Below are 22,905 nucleotides of genomic sequence, written 5' to 3'. Positions count from 1 at the left end.
TGCCAAAGGAATCCAGTGCTGGGTGACGATGCTTGTGTTTGGAAGCAGGATAGTTGGGTGCCTGCGTACTATGCATTGGCAATTCTTACAATGCTGTGGTCTTTCACTGTAATGATCGAAGCTCATGATTATCTGATCAGTGGGAATATTGCTCAGTTGTACTACACAAACGAATAATAAGCTCATAATAGGAGTATTAGAAGCTCTTTGAGGTGATTTCCAGCTTTGCATCTTTGTATTGTTTAACATATGCATACTTACATAATGTTTTCAGGTTTATATGGTTGCACCAGACATTTTCTTCTACTAGTTTATTTGATTCTGTTTTAGAATTGGGATAGTTTCAAGTAAGTATGATGTAGTTTGGGCTTTATTGAAGTTTATTTTTCATCAAATGGGTAACCTGTGGTTTGAGCTGATACTTTGTCCCTTGTTCCGTCTTATGCCATTAGTCATCCGTAATTAAATCAAGTGGGTTTCAAGTCAGCATGCCATAAACAGGAGAGAGACTGGGTAACAGAGCGAAACCACAAGTATCTATTTGATGAAAAAAAAACTTTTTCCTGTATGTGATGAAGCACGAAATTACATGATGCTTTTTCGAAAGGATCTTTTAGAATTTTAGGAGTATACTTGGAGAATAGAGAACGTTGGGTGTATACTTGTTTTCAGAACTTTTGGCAGTTGGCTTTAGTGTATGGACTGTATGGTATATAATGGCGGCTGATTAATGCCAAACGATTGTTTGCTGACTATCATAGTGTTTGTCAATTGCTTTTAGTAATTGTCACATGGATTACGTATATCAGCTCAATTTCCTCCAAATGCTGTCAATTATGTTTATGCACATTGTGCACTGATAGCAGGGATATGGTCCTACATGCACATTGTGTGTACTTTTTAAGCACTTGTGGATTGCACCATATCCTTATAAATTTTGATTTTCAAAATTATTTGTGAGCTTAGGTTGTTTACCTTTAGCCAATGCTACTTAGCATTGAAGGTCTAATGAGTTTGTAATGAGCTAAGTGCTGATTGGTGGTGGTTTTCATTAGAGATGGCAGAAGTTCCCGAACTTGATCTGCACCTCTCTGAACCCGATCAATTTTCCCCGACCCCACCTCAACCCCGATTAGTGCGGAGCGGAGACAGGATGACCTTCTCCCGCCCCGAAATCTTGTAACCAGCCCTACACAGTAATATATTATTATTTTTTATTAAAAAATAATTTATTTTTATATATTTATATATTTAAATATTATAATTTTAACAAAATATATAAATGTATTATTAAAATAATGTGTAAAACTTGTATTTCTAATTATATTTTATTTTTTAATAAATAAATTTATATTATATACTAATAAATTAAAATAAAAAAATAAAAAAATTTCCCATGGGAAAACTCGCCCTGCCTTGCCCACCGCACCCGTACTCCCAACGGGAATGGCCCCAACCGGAACTCCTATGAGGTGGGGACAGGAGGAGCGATTCCTCCTAACCCAGCCTGTTGCCCCTGACGCGCCTCGTTGTTATTCCTAGTTTTCATTTATTTCAAGGAACATCCAATGGAAGAACTTTAGGCTATGTTTGGGAGAGGGATGACAATGGGTATAGGGTCCCACAAATTTGCTTCTTAACATGTGAGCCCTAAAGTCCCATTTTCCCTCCCCCTCCACTATTCTTCCTCTACCAAACAGAAGTTAAGTTTTTGCATTAGTGGCTGGAGTGAAGATAGCAGTACCTCCAATTAGATAACATTTCACAATGTAATTTCTCTCTCTCTAATTGCGATCTTGTTATCTCCACTCTTTCCTTTGCTCTTTTTTCATTTTTTTATTTTTTTTCATTTTTTATGGATGTATAACAAATTTTCATTCTCTGCTTACTTGTCAACAATGCTTTTGTTTGTAATTGCATCAGTGGATTTCATGCTTGGTTCTAGGCTTTAACTCCATTACCCTTTGACCTATTTAGTGAATCTGTTGCACTTTAAATCTTCTTTGGCACAAGACCTGATAACTTTTCCTCTCTTCAACATCCTCAGTTTTTTCAGTTTGTAGATTTCCAAACAATTTTGTTTTGATTTTGCTGTGCCATATGTTGCTGATGTAGGATGGTCCTTCTTTGCATTTTTCTTATTGTGTTAGATGATGATTAACTTATTTTCCATTAAGTTTCTGTTTTGAGATTGAATGTTTTGAGAGTACAGCTTGGGTGGTTTTGATTATTTACTAAATATTTTGAGCAGTTTCAAGTTTTAAATTGCGCTATTGTCTAACATATATCTTCTAAAATTTATTTACCATGCTTGATGGTGATGAGATATTATCTATAGGTTTGAATGAATGAATTATTGTCTAGTCCTACTATATGACTTGATAATATAAAGGACATTTAGATTTTGGTAGACTTGGGCACACATATTCCTTCTCCATTATATCAATTTAAGGAGTTGGAGACAGATGTACTTATGAAACTAAAGTATTGTCTGGAAAACTAAGCTTGAGAGTAATTCCAGTTACATTGAAGCAAGGTCTCTTGTGCTGCCTTCATAGGCTATGGCAATATGTCCTGACCCATCTAACATTCTTCAGGTATTCTATCCTGGAATAAGCATTCATTGATGCCTTAAACATGCTTTGACCCCTTCTTGTCCAGTAAGCTAGGTGATGTTGGCAGGACAAGTATTTTGCAAGGCAGTTGTGGTTAAAGTAAGATCAACAACTGCCACTGCTTCATGGATGTTACATATATATACATAACCACTTAAACTAGGCCCCAAGCTAACAATAAGCTTTTTCTTTCTACTGAACTAGTGTTTATATTTGGACCTTTTCTTATGATTTTCGTCCTCTTGAAGTAGTGGTCTAAGTACAGACTTATTGCATACTGTTCCATGTCCTTGTAATTTTTAGAGTGGTCTAACTTTGATTCCTTATTACCACTTCTTGTCCTCTTATCGCTTTCAATAATATGTCATCCTTGATACCTGTATTTCTGGGTATGCTTAGAGACGTACAAGCACAATCATGTCAAGTTCATGTTTTTCATGTGTTCTAAACACTTGCAGAAATGCATTTGGCCCCTCCTCTGGAACTGTATGCCTATCTGGACTACTTATTTGTGTTGTTCGTATGGTGCGGGCTGCTGTTGATAGTGCAAGACAAGAGGATATTCCTGGGATGGTGAACCTTATGTTGCGGTGTTGTGTTAATGCATTACTGTCAGCAGTAGATTTTCTTAACAAGTTCACAATCAACTTTGCGGCAATAACTGGTGAAGCCTACTGTACCTCTGCAAGAATGACATATGAGCTCTTAAAACGCAATCTTCTCTCTGCCGTTTTCGTGGAGACTGTCTCATCTCGTTTGTTGGCTGGAATTGCCTTTGTCCTCTCAGCAATATATGCAATTGTGGTTAGTATTTCTTTTAAATTTTATTATCCATGTGAGTTACTGGTTCAAAATGGAAGTTGATAAAATTTGATATTTAACTAGTTGATTAGGAGGATTGGTTTTGCATCTCGGATCCTGGGTGCCAACTAAATAGCCATAAGAGAGAATATGAGAGAGAATAACTATAATAAATGGAAACAGATTCCTCATGCCTTAGCCTTTACGCCAATGAATATATGGAGAGAGTATGGTTACTGTTATTCTTTATTAATAATTGTGCCTAATATAGCTATTTTATGATTAAATTCTTAATCCTTACCATATGAGTAGACAATTGTAACTTGCAAGAACCCACGCATTTGTTTTACTTCTTCTTAGCCATGGTTTCTTTCAACTTGCATGTTGCTGCTATCTTTCATTTGGTGACGAAATAAAGAGCTTATATCTTCTTAAGATTTTCTTATTTTCCTGATTCTTTTTTTTGTTTTAACAGGTTTGTGCCATCTTGAAGGGCGTGAGCAATCTTGGGGTTGACTCATACTTTGTAGCTGTTCTTGCATGGGTGCTTTTGATAGTGGTGCTGGGCTTCTTTATCCATGTGCTAGACAACGTGATCGACACTGTTTACATATGCTACGCTATAGATAGAGATAGAGACGAGGTTTGTAAACAAGAAGTTCATGAGGTTTACGTTCACCTACCCATCAGTAGAAGCCACAGATCGCCTATTGTTCCTGGAACTCCCGATGTATAATAAAAATCCTTGACCCATAATGTTTTGCTTTTGTTTGTCATTTGTTATTTTGTATGTTACTGCCAGTTGACGAGTTGTGCATACCTTCAATTAATGCATTTGTACATTTTGAGGCTTGTTCAATAAAGAGTTTTCAGGCAACTTTGGGCATTTAGATGTCATTATGGCCCGCAACTTGAGCCAATTTCTCCTGAATTTGGTTACTTTAGCCTGTTTGAAAAGACCGGGCAAAGGGTTGATAGCCTGGGTCAACACTCAACTGTTCAAGAGCGTGAATCGGAATTGGACCGGCTAAAGGGAGCCTGTTTCGGTCCCTCTACCTAGAAACCAGACCGGAACTGGTGGTTTGAGCCACTGGTTCAATTGCAATTCAAACCATTGTTTTTTTAAAAGGTGGCGATGTCATAGAGACCAAATCTTTTTCAAATCAAAATTGAAACCATCAAAAACAAATTGAAATTGAGCCGGACTGAAACCAACTGGAAACTGAAATTGATAGAAACCACAAAACAGGTTTGGATTGGGTTCACCCGTTGGTCAGGCTTAAGCTGCTGGTTCCGTTCTGGAATTGGCTCAGACCAGTGTCCAGGCCTATGGTATCTTATATCTCTAACATGTATCTTATCTTGTGATTTCTTTCTTTCTTTTTTTTTTTTAACTGCAATTTTTCTAATTTTATGGATGAAATTGGAGTAGAAATTTATAGCTCTACTATAACTATGAGGGCTATACACGGTTTGGGTCAACGGGGTTAGAGGGTAAATGCTCAACCGAACCGATGCTATTGGTTTTCACTTTCAAGCCAACACTGAACTTTGGAAGGGATTACAGCGAGAGACTCGGTTTTTATCAGTTCAATATCGGTTTCGGTTTGCAGAGGCACTGACACTACCACTTTCTTTCAATTGCTATTCTTTGATGATGATGACGACGACATTGTTGGTCTTGGTATGAGCCAAGCCTTTCATTACACTTCTACTGCCACTGGAAAGCCTCTTAAAATGACATGTTTGGAAGCTTTCACCATCTTCAGGAAAACCAACGTGATGGATACTAAGATAAAAAATCACAGGTAAAAATTTAAATAACAAGACCGATACTTGGGTTGCTAAGAATCGATTTAATCAGCTTGATGGGTTGATCAGGTTTGATGAACACTCCTAGTAACTATGTAAGCATCAAAATAACTACTGGTACCTGACTTTGTAACTCTTGATTGTGTGAATTGATTCTATTCTTCTCTTTTTTACTTCTCCGCTTTTGAACTCTTGAAAGGGGTGAAAAGAACTAAAGTAAAGAAAGACAAACTTAGATCCACAATAATTCTCGGGTCCACTCTACAGTAGACCTACATCCATAGTTACCAACAAACACATGTTACAAAATACAACACAGAATTTGAATGTGATAACATTGTCCTTAAGGAAATTATACGCCGTTGCTGGGTTAATGGCAGATTTCTTCCAGGATAAACAAAGTCTAACAGAAAACCTAGATGGCAATACCAAGATTTTCTTCCAAGAACATGTAAAAGAGAAGAACGTTTTTATGCAGAGTAGAAGAAGAAAAGAGGATAAGCAAAAGATAGTTAAATCTAGAGAGAAACAAATATTTACAGTACTTTTAAAGTTATGTATGAAGCAATACAACCTTTGGTATAGGCACAAGCAGTTATTAAACATTCAGTTTATAAACTATCAATAATTGTACATAAATAATTCAAAAATATAATTAATAATTATAAAAATTATTAATTAAATCTGAATTTTAATCCAAAGGCCCTAAATCCAAGTGCCCATCTTTTGAACATTCAATATTGTTTTAACTAAAGGTCAAGCCAAGGCCATTTTAGATTTCCCTCCAATATTTCCGACCAATCCAAATCTAATTTATGTGGGAAGTAGGAGCTTGTAAACACTGTTCACCCTTCATTATTTTCCAATGTAGACAAAGGATGCCTATCACTATCTCTAACAACACAAGTGATAAGTAAATCAATTTATATGCCAAAATCTGTGGTGTCAGAAAAATGTTAACACAGAAATAGTAAAAGCGTAAAACCAACTCTTATTATCTCCCCTTTGCGTATCCAACTTGTTAATCAGGGCAACATAATTAACCAACTCCTGTGGAGGTTGTTCCCTAGACCCATGTACACCCTGAACTCCACCCATAAGGAGATCTATTATAGAGGCATAAAGGAAGAAGTTGTGGGGTCATTATGCTGTCAACATTAATGACATGAACAAAGTTACAAAGGTGTTAGGAATCCAAAAACTTCGTTATGTTATTCTGTGTGGTTCTATTGTGGGGCATGGAACCATTACGCCATTTTGTGCAGTTCCAGCCTCCTGCTACCTCCATTGTCATTACTTGGTGACGCTATTGATGGTGTGTAACTCGCTAGTGTTGGAAGTAGGGGTAGAGGAGAAGAATTAAGGTGTGAGTTTTTTTTTTTTTTTTGGGTATAATGTTTTGTTTTTTTTTTCTTTTTTTTTGTTTGATTAAAAATAATAAATACTTTTTAATATTTAAAATATAAAATTGATATTTTATTGTTAAAATTTTAAAAATTATTATTTTATTTTTTTGCCAAAATTCCAGTTGATTTAGGTTTAAATCAAAAAGTTTGGGTTAATTTGAGAGAAAACTCAAAATTGACTTATTTGAATTTCCTTTGAGGGGCAAATTTGAGTTTTTGTCCATTTTAGAAAACATGAATCCTCCCAAGTACAAACCAGTAATTTTAGAGTCTTACAAAACCTTCTAACCTTTTCCTAAACATTGCCTAAATGTAAAGCTAATAATGAGTTTATTATTATTTAAAGTAAAATAAATAAATTTTATATTATAAATTAAAATTTAAAGACTACTATTATATTGAGCATTGGATTTCAAGTCACAACTTTTATAAAAAGTCAGAGGAATGCATTGAAAAGTGAAAGGGTAAAAAATGAAAGGATAAATTATTATTAATTTTTAATTTATATTAAACAATAATTTTATTCTTATATCTTTAAAAATACATTATTTAACTTTTTACATTTGATTTCATCTATTATTTTACTTTATTATTATACAGAACTAGATTTGAGGATCGTAACAATGGATCGATGAACTAATATTTTCTGATATACAGAATCCACTAAGAGTGGCAAGTGTAGAGTATACTTATATCTCAGTAGAAAATGATATAAATAAGATAGAATTCTCGACTTTCAGGAGAGGAAAAGAAATTTAGAAAGCCATAAGATAAGAAAGCTGGAATGTTATTCTTTTGGTAACTCATGCCCCAAATGAAACCCAAGCTTCCTTTTTATAGGAGGAGAGTTGGAACTATTATAATAACTTTTTATACAAACACATGTCTACCTAATAGTTAGGTGGAGACATTTAAGATGATAAAATCTAGTTAGATAAGCACATGACTTGTACTTAACTAGGTCATACATAAAACAAATGACTCATTTGACTAAAATTAATTATACAGAGGACTTATCTAACTAAATTTAATTATACAGATACATATTTTTTCAACTTTAGAGAGATAGTCTGCTGAGGGCATTTGTCACGGGTTACATACTGTGAAGCTTGAGCCAGAATAGTCTACAGGTTTCATTTTGGATTTTCTGGGTGTCTTTTTGTTCTGTCTAGAAGAGTTCTTTTCTAGAAGGAATTCTGACTGGGACTCAAATTATTATTATTATAATAATATGAGTCATCAGAATCGATGTCCTTGCCATATAAAAATTTATTTTTCACGAGCTTCTAGGTTCATCAAAGGGTTTGGTGTCGGTGTCCATATCTATTGGATCTAGTGAATCTTGCCAAATCTCTAAACTGTAGTCCAGAACTGCTTCAAGTTTTGCCTTCGGATCAGGTTGATTCCAAAATTTAAGCTTGAGGCTTAAAGTGGTTGAGTTCATGTAGATAGGCTCTAATTTTTTTTTCTGAGGAAGGTGGAGATGTCTCTTGTTGTGACAGACTTGAAATAAGTCAGGTATTCGTAGACTGAATTTTGAGTTCAGAGTATCTCTTCAGGGTTTCTAAAGAAAGACCGATGCATGATGAACAGTGACCAGAATTCCTTACCATCGTTTGATGATCTATGCCACAGACTATAGTGATTGATGATCTTTTTTAGATCATTGCACCATTGAGGAATTGGCTGGAACCATTCGAGAAAGTTCGGATGATTTTTTCTTATTGCTCCTGTCATTTAGGACATAGTACATAGGTATGCTGGAAACTTCAAAACCAATGGCATAGAGAGTAATCATGTACCATAAGAACCATTTTTCTTCAAGGAGCAAGTCCTCTGAGGGACTAAAACATAAAATTGTGAGGAATGGAGCGTCTAGACGGAACTGAGTCTGGTTGTCTTTATATTGTCTGAGGACATTGGATAGGTTTTGAAAATGGAACAAATGGTTTTTTGCAAATTTAACAATTTGGGACAGGGTCATGGTTGGTGTGCATCCGGGTGGAAATGCTTCTGTTGCTAGAATGAAGAACTGTGGTATTTGAGCTTTAGAGAAGCTGAAGGAGTCTGCCACAAAGATGAGAGGAATTGTCTGAAGAAAAGTGAGTAAAGAAATATTCAGTGGTCTGGTGAGGAGATCTGGGATGAGGTTGAGATGTCTTTTTATATGTTTGACAGTATAGTTATATTTATCAAACCAACTTTTGACCTCAATAATTGTAGTTGGAAGATTCTTACTTTTGAAATTCAGGACCTTTGGAAAAAGTTGAATTGTCCATCACTATCAGAAAACAATGGTCGATAAGATGAAACTCAAATTTCTTAATTCCATTCTTAATGGCCAAGATCTCCTTGTAGATCATATGATAGTATTTTTTAGACTCTTTGAAATGTCCACTTACATGACTGTAAATTTGTCATTTTCCATTGAGTTTTTCAAATAAAATAACACCATAATATTCATCATTGGCGTCAATTTGGAGAATTATTTTTCCTGTACTTGGAATTTTTAGAATAGCGGGGTTTTGAGCTATTTTCTTCAAAACCTTTACAGCTGTGGTCTGTTCATTACCTCATTTGTATCTAAGAATTTGAGCAATTCTTAGGCAATGTGAGGTCCACTTTAGTACATTTCATTTTCAAATTTCATTCAAAGAAATTTAATATAAATTTGGGTCAAGTAGCTCTTTTTTTCAGATATCATAATTTCATATTGTTGGATCAAATAGTAAAATTGGGCTAAGAGTTGTTTATGGGCTGAACTATCTTTTAAAAATAACAGAATATCATCAATATAGATCATGATACTATAAATAATAGGCTCAAAAGATTCGAACCATGACTTTTTGGAATAGTGAGTGAGCAACTTTGAGCCCACTAGTTCAGGATGGGTCTATCAAGCCTTTTATGTTAAAAAAAGATTAAAAAGAATTCGAGAGAAAAAAAGGCTAGTCATTGATAATAAACCCTTTAATAATTTTTCAATGGATGATAAATTTCACTTCTCAAAATCAGTTCTCTATTCACTCATTTACAAAAAACGCATAACTTCTCAAAGTTTGATCTTAAAACATAATTTCGATAGCTAAAAGTTGATCCAACAAAAAAATACAAGACAACATTCTACATTCCTATTGCTTAATATCAGTGGACCAAACTTAATTTTTAGTTATGATGACCGGTGAAGTATAAAAGTGTTAATAATTATAAAAACTTTGAGATATAAATATCTAATGCGGTAAAAATTTAGGAACATAAATATTTACTATTAACTGCAAAAGTTCTGAAAAATCGATGGCATGATATAATCAAAATTATAATTAATGAATAATAATTTTACCCAAATGAAAATTATAAATTTACGGTTACATGCCAACATCACGTACAGCATTGATACTCAACCTTAATGAGCAAGAAACACTAGCCATTTTATAATGCGAAGTTCTTCTTCTGATCTTCTCGGCTAAGCGCGCTAGCTCGCTCGCTGCAACAATGGTTCTCGAGGTCTGTATTGGTTAATTTGCAGCTCATTTACTTGTTTAATCTCATTGTTAATCCATTTATTTTGTAATTTTTTCATTAAACAAAATTTGATTGTTATTAGGCGACTATGATATGTATCGATAATTCCGAATGGATGCGAAATGGCGATTACTCTCCTTGTCGATTTCAAGCTCAAGCAGACGCTGTTAATCTCATCTGTGGCGCCAAAACACAAGTAATTTCTTGCATTTAAGAAGATTTTCTTTTTAGCTTCAGTTAGGTTTTTTTTTTTTTTTTTTTTTTTTTAACAGTGGGTTTTAATCGATAAACTGGCAGTCGAATCCAGAGAATACAGTGGGGATTCTAACAATGGCAGGCAGAGGAGTGCGTGTTTTGACCACTCCTACTACTGACCTTGGCAAAATTTTGGCTTGTATGCATGGTACGCTTCATGGGATTTTTTTTTTCTTTTAAAAAAATTATTTTTCATTAATGGGCGATCTCGCTTTCTGTTGTGCGCTGCAATTGGTGAATTTATGTTGTTGTTATTATTATTATTATTATTATTATTATTATTATTATTTGAGATTGAATTATAATTAGTCAAGTTTGAATTTTACGAGCATTTGGTATCACAAGTGATGGTCTAGTAATTACGGCAAGTGGGAATCAAATATATTCCAAATTGCATTGTGAATGAAAAGTTTGAGGTTTAATACAAGGTTATTTATTTTTGCCCTTTGGTGTTTCAAAAGTGAGGGTGCAGTAGGTTGATAGGTTCAAACCATGGAAACTGTCTCCTTGCAATGCAAGGACATATGTCAGACCTGCCCTAGAGTCTGCAATGGAAGAAGCCTCATGCATTGGGGTTTGTTGGTTTCAAGAGTGCTTTCATAGGTATGTGTTGGTTAGATTGAAAGTATAATGTGATTGATTGTACTAAAGGAAAGTATGTGCAAGAGAAACAGAAGATCAAATGCAGGAGAATATTGACAATTCAAAAACAATATGAATTAACAGGAATTTGATGCCAATTCAATATCACTTTGAAGAACGATCATCTAAGTAGATGGATAATCTAATGGGTGGATTTTTTGTGTGTTTTGTATCATGAACTCTGCTCCTAATTGTAGGATCATACACTGATTTCTTTGACTTGTACTATTTTTGTTTTTTGTTGCGAATTTTTTTTAATTGCTTGATGCATTACAAGGCCAAACCAGCATCAGAAATACAAATATCCAACAAAGGCTGGGGGGTATTAACAACCCAGTTAAAAGGCAACATATTTTGGAATTTCAATTTTACTATTTTATGAGCCACCACGTTAACACTTCTTCTCACATGATTGAAGCCCACTGAAATAAAACATTGACTAAGGATTTATTTGAGTGAATGGCTGTTCTTATCTCCCATGGGGTAGATTGTGCCATGTTTTGCAAAGAGGAGATGCAAACTTCGGAGTCTGACCCAACGATAATGCATTGGAAACCCTTTGATCTAGCAAACATGGACTCTAGGATTGCACTGGCTTCTTCTGTTAAGGGAGATGAACATAAACAAAAATTGGCCACTCCATCCACCATATAGCCCTCAAATTTCTAATTAACACCCTAATCATAGCATATGATTTCTCGTCTTTTCACGCTATATCATAGTTGAGCTGCAAGAAACTAGTCATCGGGGGTTGCCATCTTTGGGACACAGGAGCCTGGTGAGAGCCCATAGAATCTGACATGAAGTCAGTGTTGACATAGTAAGTTCAACCAGTGCTCTATCTACCCTTAGGATGGTTGCAAGATGGTCTGGTAGGATATGATCAAAGTCAGCTTTGTTGTGTTCTTTCCAGATTTCCAAACACATTAACGCCACTAAAAGCATATAGTTGTGGAGATTATTCCCCATATAGAGACTTTGAATGACTTGATATAACCAGGTTGGAAAAGAAGGAAAACCCATTAGGTCTAGCTTATAGTTGCATGGGCTAGCAGACCAAGCAGTTCTCGCATTTCACATCAAAATAGGCATTTCTATTATTTCCTCCTCCTTGTAACATACAAGACATAAGGGATCCACCTGAATGCCTCTTTTTTTCAAGTTCTCTTTCACTGGCACATTATTTAAGGCTCTCCATATAAATATATTTACTTTTGGAGCAATATTGAGGGACCAAGATTTCTTCCAGGTGTCACTAGGCACAAACAATGAGTGGCTAGGCTGCCTTATTGCCCATGATAACACCTAACCACGAGGTGTTTGTATCCTGATTGAAAAGAGTACTAACCGTCCCACTCAAAGTGTCACACTACTGTGTCCTTGATTCCTCTTGGGGCTACTGAGATAGATAGGATTGCTTTGGTTGTGTCTTGATGGAAAATAGATCTCATTAGTGTTTCTTTCCACTTCAGACAATCATGGTCTATGAGATCTGCCGCTAAATTAACATTAGGAGGAAATATCACTAGTTGTTGAACTCTAAAACCCGGAATGCTTGAAATCCAAGGGTGATACCAAACTAAAGTGGTCCGACTATCTCCAATATTATACCTATAGCCTTCTTTCAACAGGTCTCTACCCTCAAGAATGCTCTTCCATATCCATGAGCCTCTTCTAGTCTTTCAAGCCTCCAAAAAGTTGGAATGGGGAAAATATAATCCCTTTATCACCTTTGCCCACATACTGGAGGGGTTGGAAATAAGCCTCCATGCTTGTTTAGCGAAGCGAGCTATATTGAAGTTATCGAAGTCGTTGAATCCCATTCCATCAAGGAATTTAGAATGGGATGCTTGCTGCTAATTGATTTGACAAATCTTTTTTTTCTCCTCTTTGCTCCCTACCAAAAGAAAGATGCCATTTGATTCAAATGATCACCAAAGTTTTTCGGAAATTCGAGAATTGCCATGACATATTTCGGTATACCATTTATAACTAATTTCACCAAAACCTCCATTCTGGCTTGCGATAGGACCTTTGTTTCTACACCCAAGTCTTGGCAGTAATATGATCAACAAGAAAGCTTAGGGCTTGAGATTTAGACTCCCCCCACATCTAAGGTAGTCCTAGGTATTTCTTTGTGCTAGACATTCCCCCCATCGATAACATGCTAAGAATCTCGCCTTTCAGATTGATAAGGGTGCATTTACTAAACAACACGTTTGACTTGTGATGATTGACTTTCAGATTTGAAGTTTCTGTGTATTTAGAAATTATGGAACTAATACTACTAGCCTCCAATCGAGAAGCTTTACCAAAAAGCAGGGTATCGTTTGCAAAAAGGACATTCGTCATAGCTGGGCAATGTCTTCCCAGTTTAACTCCCTTCAAATTCCCAGCTTGATATTCATTTGTTATGATGAAGGAGAGAGCCTATGACACAAATAAGAACAAGTACGGCAGGAGGGGATTGCCTTGACGAATCCCCCTAGATGGATAAATAGGTGTCAAAGAGCGCCATTTATAAGAATGGAAAGACTCATGGACATTACACATTGCATGATCATTTGAATCCAGTGAGCTTTAAAATCAAGATCAGTGAGGACTGAGTGTAAGAAATTCTAGTCTACTTGGTCATAGGCCTTGAACATGCCTAACTTGATAGCCATGGAATGCAATTTGCTTTTAGATTTCCTCATATGATGGAAAATTTTGTGAGCAATGATGATGCTGTCCTGAATGGCTCTCTCGGGTATAAAGGTTGCTTGGTCTTGAGACACCAAAGAATTCATCCTATTCATCTAGGGCTTTTGTTTGTTAACTAATGTTTTTGAGATCTTAAACGAAATTGCATGGGCTTATCGGCCTATATTAATTGATTGAAGTTGGATTTTTACATTTGGGGATTGAGACTATATTGGCTCTGTTCATCTCACTAGACATATATCTCCTTTCAGAAAAAACTTTTATCTACCTTACATACATCTGGCCCTATTACATCCTGACTTCTATGATGAAACAAACTCGAGCAACCAACGAGACCTGGTGCCTTAGAGCCATCTCGGTTAAAAGCCGCCTTCCTAATCTCATCATCATGCAAGGGAGCTAGCAGGCTGTCATTTATCTCCTGTGTGACAAGGGAAGGTAACAAGTTTGAAACTTCATCCATTCTACCACAGGGTGGGCTTGAGTAAATGTTTTTGAAATATGACTGAATTTCCTCCCTGATTTCTGGTTCAGTATCTACCCAAACCCCATTTGCCTTCTAGAGCTTCATTATTGAATTCCTCTATCTGCACTAAATGGTTGTGAGGTGATAGAACCAAGTGTTTCTGTCCCCTGAAGTTAGCCAATTAATGTGAGATCGCTGCCTCCAGTGCTCCTCTTCCCTCTTCCAAAGAGAGTGCAGCTTGTTCAAGATGGTTATCTCCCTTGCATCGTTGCTTGGGTTGTTGGGATCCTCATAGAGCTGTTCAAGCTGGCATTCTAGGTTTCTGATCTCATTGTTGTCCCTGCAGAATTGGATTTGATTATATCTGCTTAGAGCTCCCAGACAATGCTTCAATTTTTGGACCAGATTAAACATTGGGAGCCTCCCATATCTTCTCTCCATGCATTCTTAATCAACCCTTTGAATTCTTGGTGACGAATCCATTCGATGCAAAATGGAACAGGTACCTTCTCCTTACTGGCAGTGGCGCACAGCAAAGCACAATAGGCCTATGATCCGATGCTAACAAGGCTTAATGATTAACAAAAGCTTTGGGCATCAGTTCTTTCCATTCGACTGTAGCCAATACTCTATCAAGCCTCTCAAGAATAGTTGTATCATCAAACTGTATTTGGGGCCTTTACTTTCAATATCTAGAAAATCATAGCTGGCTACAAAGTCCTGGAAATCTCAGGTTTGAGAATTTTGGACTTGGTTGGCACCCATATTTTCATCTGCTAATAAAATTGCATTATGGTCTCCCATACATAACCACAGCTCAGGCATTGATGCTTTTAAGCTTCTAATAACTTCCTAGAAATATCTTGTCTTCTCTGCTTGGACATCCATAAACAAAAGTTGAGTGCCAACTGATATCCTTGCCCGAAACACAAAAAATAGCATCAATAAAATTACTGGTATTTATACCAATTTGAACATCCACATCATCATGCCACCACAAGGCCAAGCCATCCGACTTTGCCACTGGATCAATCCAAAAACCATTATTGAAACCCAAACTTGTCCTGATTCTGTCCATGTATCTCCATTTCTTCTTTGTCTCCATTCAGAATTTAATGGAAGGGTGGTATTTCATGTTGAGCTCCCGCAGAGCTCGAACTACTGTGTGTTGCCTTCACCCCTGGCAGTTCCAAGTGATGGCATTCATGGCACTGTTGGTGGCTTTGGGCCAGCCATCAGAGCCTTAGAATGGGTCTCACCCTTTTCATCTCCCACTCCATCATCCTTGTTAATCCCAGACCTATCTTGTTCTTTTAAAACTTCCCCCACCTGCTGCTGTTCTCCTTTCGTTCCCTACCCTTCTTCCTCAACTGTTTGATTTGCCACCTGGTATGAATTTAATACCTGGCCCTGGTATAATTCTAACAAATTGTGTAAATAGGCTAGTCTCAGACTGTTTTCTGTGTCAATTTAACATACATCTTTTCTTTTATCTTTTTTTCCTCACTTGTTTGATATCAAATGGGCAACTCATGCTCTCTCCATTTCTTAACAAATTTTGTGTAGATGTTGAAATGGGGGGTGAGATGAACATGGCAGCTGGAATCCAGGTTGCTCAACTAGCTCTTAAGCATCGCCAGAACAAAAATCAGCAGCAAAGAATAATAGTCTTTGCTGGAAGGTAGTTGCCTGTTCGTTTATTAGTTGCTTTTCCATTTTTGTGGACTTCTAAGTTTTTGTTGTTTGCTGCATACTCAGTCCTGTCAAATATGACAAAAGGGTGCTGGAGGTCATAGGGAAGACATTGAAGAAGAACAGCGTAGCTCTTGATATTGTTAATTTTGGTGAAGAAGATGGTCGAAAGCCAGAGAAGTTAGAGGCCCTCCTTTCTGCTGTGAACAATAATGACAGCAGCCATATAGTTCACATTCCTCCTGGTCCAAATGCCCTCTCTGATGTGCTTATCAGGTGCGATATCTTGATTTAATTTTTAAATTCTGAGTACAGTTGCAATATTACTTGATACGTAACAGATCGACTTTGATCTCACTTTTCTGACATCATTTGACCACCACAACTAGGGGTGTGCAGTTTTCGGTTTAAACCGAAAAACCGAACCGAACCAATTAATTCGGTTCAATCGGTTCGGTTTTAAAATTTAATCGGTTCGGTTCGGTTTATAATTTTGATAATTTCGGTTAATCGGTTCGGTTCGGTTATTTTCATAAAAAAATCAAAAAAATCGAACCGAACCGAAATTATTAATATATATAGGAAATAAAAAAATCGAATTAAATTGAATCGAACCGAATCGAACCGAACCGAAATCAAAGAAAACCGAACCTAAAGATTTTTGAGTTTTGATTTCTAATTTTTTTTGTTTTTATGTTTTTATTATTTAGATTTAATGTTAAAAATATGAAATTTTATAAATTTCGGTTTGATCGGTTTAAAACCGAACCGAACCGAAATTTATCGGTTCAATTCGGTTCGGTTTTCTCTTATCAATCGGTTTGGTTCGGTTTTTAAAATTTTCGATTTTCGGTTTTCGGTTTTATCGGTTCGGTTCGGTTCGGAACCAAACCGACCGTTTGCACACCCCTAACCACAACCTCCTAGTTTCACTTTTCACCATTGCCTTTATGGTGGTTATGAAAGAAAAACAGATCCCAAGAAAATGGATTTATTAAATCATTAAAATAACAAATCAAATGGCAATGTCAATAATCTAAACTGTGATTTCAGATTCAGGCTGATCTCACCTAGCTTAAATTTTCTATATGCATTGAATCATTTTGGCATAGTTGAAACTCAGTGTGGTTTTTTTAAGCTGAACTGTGATTTTGGTACTAATGAGTATTATAAAGTTAATTAAAGAGGTGCTCACAGTATGTGCCCTTGTGATAAGAATTTCGTACAATAATACATGCTTGTTTAATGATAAATTTGCATGTATGATATTATTCTTCAGAAAATATTAATGATTTATTACAATATCTTGCCTTGTTAAAAACACAGTTTGAGAGATTATAATCCTTTATTACTCTGGCAGTACTCCTGTACTCAATGGGGAGGGGGGAGGAAGTGACCTTCCTGCAGCAGCAGGAGGGAATGACTTTGATTTTGGTGTAGATCCTAACTTAGATCCTGAGCTAGCTCTTGCCCTTAGAGTTTCTATGGAAGAGGAGAGGGCAAGGCAAGAAGCTGCTGCCAAGAGGGCTGCTGAGGAATCAGCTAGACAAGAAAAGGTAGAGGAACCATCATCCAATTCCCAGGATGCAACTATGGTTGATAGTGCTGATGATAGAGCTTCTGAAGCATCTGGGAACAATACTGATCCAGTGGTTAGTATCGCTTTTTACTTTTACAATATATATTGACTACCTGTAAATGTGTATGAGTTGTGTGCCACTTTGTCTATTGGTTGAAGCATGCTGGTGCTCAATTTCAATGTCTTTGTTAGTTTGAATTTCTCTTTTTGATTGATTGAAAACTTCTTTGCAAATGATATTGCAATGGGATGAAGTTAATTTATTGTTGCAGCAGGCTATAACACTGTCAATGCAAACTCCTGGACATAATGATCCCTCTGTGCATGATGTTGATATGTCAGAAGCAACTCATGAGGAAGAGGAGTTGGCTATTGGTATGTGCCTTCCATTTTATTCAAGGATCTAATTACATCACATTCCTCTCTTCTTAATGGCTGATGTCAAGTAAAAAACTTTTATATAAAAATCCCTCTATGTTTGTAAAATGCTGCATGAACTATTTATTAGCAATTCCAAACTCATAGTCAATCTCCAATTCTCTAGGGAATCTACATTTATATCATTAATTTAGTATTTAGTTTATTTATGCGGTAATTCAACTCCAGAGCAATTAAGAAACAAGGAGAATATGTTTTTAGATGCTAATTCTTATTTGATGGTATGCAATTCAATGGGTAAACATCAAGCCAATTTTCCAGAATCTATTTTGACATTTCATTCATATATGGTGTGTTGGATTTTCTAATATTTTCTTGTTTGTAATACTGAAAATCAATGCGAAAGTATTTATTGGTGTAGAGTACTTAAGAAAATATTAATTTTCTTTCAAAATATATGTCTATGGAAATGTCTGAGCATATAAGAACTTTCATCTTTTTCGAAGAAATTTAAGAACCCTTTTTTTAATTGAGGAAAAAGGGTAAAAAATTGTGGTTGTTACTAACAACTGCCACTGATAATCAGCGACGGCTAAGGATGACTAGTGGTTGTTAGTAGATTATGGGTATGTATTAATATGGCCCAAGTAGTTTGCGCTTAGCCGGTCCCAAGCCAGGATAAAGGAGGAGGGTTGCGGTAGGTGACAACCAGCGTAAAAATTTCGTCACACCCTATGATATGGATTCAAATGATATAAACGTTGGGGCGTCCTCTACTAACGACGCGCTACATTGGAGTCCGGGTGTAGTGAGAAATATGCAAGGGTGTAGGGCGTTCACCGAAAGCGACGCGCCATGCCGGTGCCCGGGTGTGGTGTTAAGTGAGCAAGGGTTCCCATATCATGGACTGGTGTGGGTAAAGAAGTTAGTCTATAGGACAGATAGTAGAATAAATAGTGGAACAGAACACAAGATAGACATAGAAAACAATAGAAGATATCATAGAAAGAAACCAAATAGGAAGGAGCAGGATAGGAGGAGGATCAGGGTTGGTACTTGGAATGTTGGATCACTTACAGGAAATTAATGGAGCTTGTGGATACCTTGGAAAGGAGAATGGTGAATATTGCTTGCATTTAGGAGACTAAATGGGTAGGAGAGAAAAGTAAGGAAGTGGGTAATTCAGGGAACAAACTGTGGTTTACCGGAAAGGAGAGAAACAAGAACGGAGTGGGCATAATCATAGACAGGACATTGAAAGACGCAGTAATAGCTGTGAAAAGAGTAGGAGATAAAATTATACTAGTAAAGCTAGTACTAGAAGGAGAAACAATAAATATAGTTAGTGCTTATGCCCCACAAATAGGATTAGACAGTGAGAGTAAACAAAGGTTTTGGGAAGATATGGATGATTTAATACAAAACATACCGAATGAAGAGAATGTTTTCATTGGTGGAGATTTGAATGGGCATGTAGGAAGTGATAGACAAGGTTATGAGAATGTTCATGGAGGTTTTAGTTTTGGCAGTTGAAATGAGGAGTGAAAAAGCATCCTGGATTTTGCTATGGCATACGACCTAATACTAGCAAATACCTACTTTATAAAAAGAGAGTCGCATTTAGTGACTTTCAAAAGTGGGCAACATAGAAGCCAAATCGACTTCCTCTTAACTAGGAAAACAAATAGAGTTCTATGCAAGGATTGCAAGGTCATTCCAGGAGAGATTTTAACAAGTCAACATCGGTTGATGGTCTTGGATGTCAAGTTTATGAACAATTCAAGTAAGGTCAGAAGAAATAGTGTAGCTTGAACAAAGTGGTGGGAGTTCAAAGGAGTAAAGCAAGTGAAGTTCAAAAATGAGCTTCTCGAGTCTGAAGCATGGAAGCTGGATATGGAGGCCAATGATATGTGGATACAGATGGCATCAAAGATTAGAGAAGTAGCTAGAAAAGTACTTGGATAGTCTAAAGGACATGGATCACCCTCAAAAGAGAGATGGTGGTGGAATGAGGAAGTACAAAAGGCAGTGAAGAGAAAAAGGAAATGGTATAAGAAATTACCTAAATGTGATAATAATGAGGCATATAAACAGTACAAGATAGCAAAGAAAGAGGCAAAAAAAGGCAGTTAGTCAAGCAAGAGCACAGGCTTTTGAAAAGTTATATGAAAAACTTGGAACTAAAGAAGGGGAGAAAGATATTTATAGATTAGCAAGGAGGAGAGAAAGGAAATGTCAAGATCTCAATCAAGTTAGGTGTATTAAGGATAAAGAAGGAAAAGTGTTGGTGAAAGATGAGGACATTAAAGAAAGATGGAGAAATTATTTTAATAATCTCTTTAATAATAGTCAAAATGGTAATAGCATGAATATAGATTATAGAACAATAGAAAAGAATGTGAATTATACTAGAAGGATTAAATCTTTAGAAGTAAATGAAGTACTAAAGAGAATGAAAATGGGTAAAGCCTGTGGACCCGATGAAATACCAATTGAAGTGTGGAAGTATTTGGGAAATATGGGAGTGGCATGGTTAACTAAATTATTTAATAAGATTCTAAACTCAAAGAAAATGTCTGATGAATGGAGGAAGAGTATTTTAGTACCTATTTTTAAAAATAAGGGAGACATGCAGAGTTGCTCAAACTATAGGGGAATTAAACTCATGAGCCATACTATGAAGTTGTAGGAGAGAGTTGTGGAGCATCGACTACGTCATGATACTTCTATCTCTCTCAATCAATTTGGTTTCATGCCCGTTCGTTCAACTATGAAAGCGATCTTTCTCATTAGAAGCTTGATGGAGAAATATAGAGATGTGAAGAAAGATCTACACATGGTTTTTATTGATTTGGAGAAGGCTTATGATAGTGTTCCAAGAGAGGTCTTATGGAATGTGTTAGAACAAAAGAGGGTATCTATTAGGTACATACAAGTATTGAAAGATATGTATGAAGGAGCAATTACTATTGTGCGTACAGTGGGAGGGGACACAAGAGATTTTCCGATCTCAATTGGATTACACCAAGGATCAGCCATAAGCCCTTACCTTTTTACATTAGTTTTAGATGAACTGACGAAACATATACAAGAGAGTATTCCTTGGTGCATGATGTTTGCGGATGATATTGTTCTGATAGATGAGACACGAGAAGGAGTCAATAGAAAGCTAGAGCTTTGGAGAAGTATTCTAGAGTTAAAGGGTTTTAAGTTAAGTAGAACGAAGACAGAATACATGCATTGCAAGTTCAGTGAAGGCCAAACTGGTGATAGGGAAGGAGTTAGTTTGAATGGAGTGATACTGCCCCAAAGTAATCACTTTAAATATCTAGGCTCAGTCCTTCAAGTAGATGGGGGATGTGAGGAGGATGTTAGTCATAGGATTAAAGCCGGATGGTTGAAGTGGAGACGTGCCACGGGAGTTTTATGTGATCGTCAAATTCCCAATAAATTGAAAGGAAAATTTTACTGTACAGCCATACGACCGGCTATGTTATATGGTAGTGAGTGTTGGGCACTGAAAGAGTCGTATGCATCTAAAATAAGAGTTGCAGAGATGAGAATGTTAAGGTGGATGAGTGGCCATACTAGACTAGATAAAGTCCGTAACGAGAGTATTAGAGAAAAGGTAGGAGTGGTGCCAATTGAAAATAAGTTGAGAGAAGGGAGATTGAGGTGGTTTGGTCATGTGAAGCGTAGACATACGGAGGCTCCAGTTAGACAAGTAGAGCACATTAGGTTAGAGGATAGAAAGAAAAAAAGGGGTAGACCTAAATTGACTTGGAGGAGAGTAGTACAACATGACCTAGAAGCATTACACATTTCTGAGAATTTAACCCAAAATCGTTCAGAGTGGAGTAAGCGAATCCATATAGCCGACCTCAAATTTTTTGGATAAAGGCTTAGTTGAGTTGAGTTGAGTATTAATATGATTTTCTCTTAGGTTCTTTTCTTTTTTAACAAGGTTGTCAAAGTCTGGAAATAACTTAGTTTTCCCTTTAATTGGGAAAACATTTTTCGTTTTTCAATTTTATTAAGTGTTCCAAATGTTAGAAAATATTTTTCAGGAAAATATTTTCTGTGAAAAAAGGTTCTTGCTTAACTCCTAGCAAACTAATTGTCGTAAGTCATGGTGAAATTGATATTCAAGTATTTTGCAAACCTGGCCAATTTGGCAAGTTGTGTACCAAACTTGGGAAGACTGGTGAATCTCGTTTCATCTGTTTGATTTCCTGTATCTGTTAAATGCAGCTCTTCAAATGTCCATGAAAGATGAATCAGATATGAGCAAGGTGCTGGAGGATCAGTCCTTTGTGTCATCTGTCCTTGCATCAGTATGTATTGTTGAACCTGTGCTAATGAACTATTTAATTGACCAGTTTTGGCACATGCCATGAATTCCCTAACACTTTTCTATTCTTCTTACAGCTTCCAGGAGTTGACCCTAATGATCCTTCAGTTAAAGATCTGCTTGCATCTTTGCAAGGCCAATCTGAGGTAGTTCAATGAACTGTTGTAGAACCTGCGTGGTTGATTGAATTATGCTTTGTGTGAGTTTTTTTCAAATATTTTGAACATGTAATTATTGATTATTTTCTTTCCCAATTGTTACTAGTCTGAACAAAAGAAGAAGGAAGATGAGCCACCAAATGATGAGAAGTGAAGTTTGTTCTCCGTGAAGGCTTCTATATCAATTGCAATCTGCCTTGGATGGAGTATTTACTTTATTGAATTGAGGAAGGCTTCTATTCATCTTGACAATATGGTACAAGAACAAATAGAATAAGTTGGTAGTATACACTTGCTGAATTCACTATGCCTTTTTTTTTTTTTTTTTTTTTCAAATTCAAGTTTGTGCATTTCACTTGAAAGTGATTGGGATGATTGATGAATTGCTGCCATCTTGTGTTTGCCAACATATTATTATGCAGCAGATATATGGAATAGATGTACTTGTATTGCTTCGGTGAAAGCAGGATATGGGCTTAATGTTTCTCAGAATTGAAAGGTACCATGTAAGGCTCATCGATTTTA

At 36.3% G+C, this 22,905-nt stretch overlaps 2 protein-coding genes across 3 annotated transcripts; both read left to right on the top strand.

The window, feature by feature from the left end:
* The first annotated feature begins 195 nt into the window (after positions 1-195).
* LOC110639235 (uncharacterized) lies at positions 196-4,279 on the top strand. Its single transcript, XM_021790099.2, has 3 exons — positions 196-212; positions 3,074-3,419; positions 3,892-4,279. Exons 2-3 carry the CDS (start codon positions 3,138-3,140, stop codon positions 4,150-4,152), a joined length of 543 nt encoding a protein of 180 aa, XP_021645791.2. The 5' UTR covers positions 196-212; positions 3,074-3,137; the 3' UTR covers positions 4,153-4,279.
* Positions 4,280-9,897: 5,618 nt separating this feature from the next.
* Positions 9,898-22,843, top strand: LOC131180831 (26S proteasome non-ATPase regulatory subunit 4 homolog). Of its 2 annotated transcripts, none has more exons than XM_058148631.1 (10): positions 9,898-10,138; positions 10,239-10,352; positions 10,454-10,559; positions 15,789-15,903; positions 15,981-16,190; positions 17,275-17,566; positions 17,769-17,868; positions 22,123-22,205; positions 22,300-22,368; positions 22,487-22,843. In XM_058148631.1, exons 1-10 carry the CDS (start codon positions 10,127-10,129, stop codon positions 22,532-22,534), a joined length of 1,149 nt encoding a protein of 382 aa, XP_058004614.1. In that variant the 5' UTR covers positions 9,898-10,126; the 3' UTR covers positions 22,535-22,843. The 2 variants fall into 2 exon arrangements, with proteins under 2 accessions (XP_058004614.1, XP_058004613.1); XM_058148630.1 differs by having other exon boundaries at positions 17,766-17,868.
* Positions 22,844-22,905: the final 62 nt, after the last annotated feature.

Source organism: Hevea brasiliensis, chromosome 6 (assembly GCF_030052815.1).
Source record: "Hevea brasiliensis isolate MT/VB/25A 57/8 chromosome 6, ASM3005281v1, whole genome shotgun sequence".
Lineage (NCBI taxonomy): Eukaryota > Viridiplantae > Streptophyta > Magnoliopsida > Malpighiales > Euphorbiaceae > Hevea > Hevea brasiliensis.
Note: the sequence above shows the minus strand (reverse complement) of the source record. Positions and strands in the feature narration are given on the sequence as shown.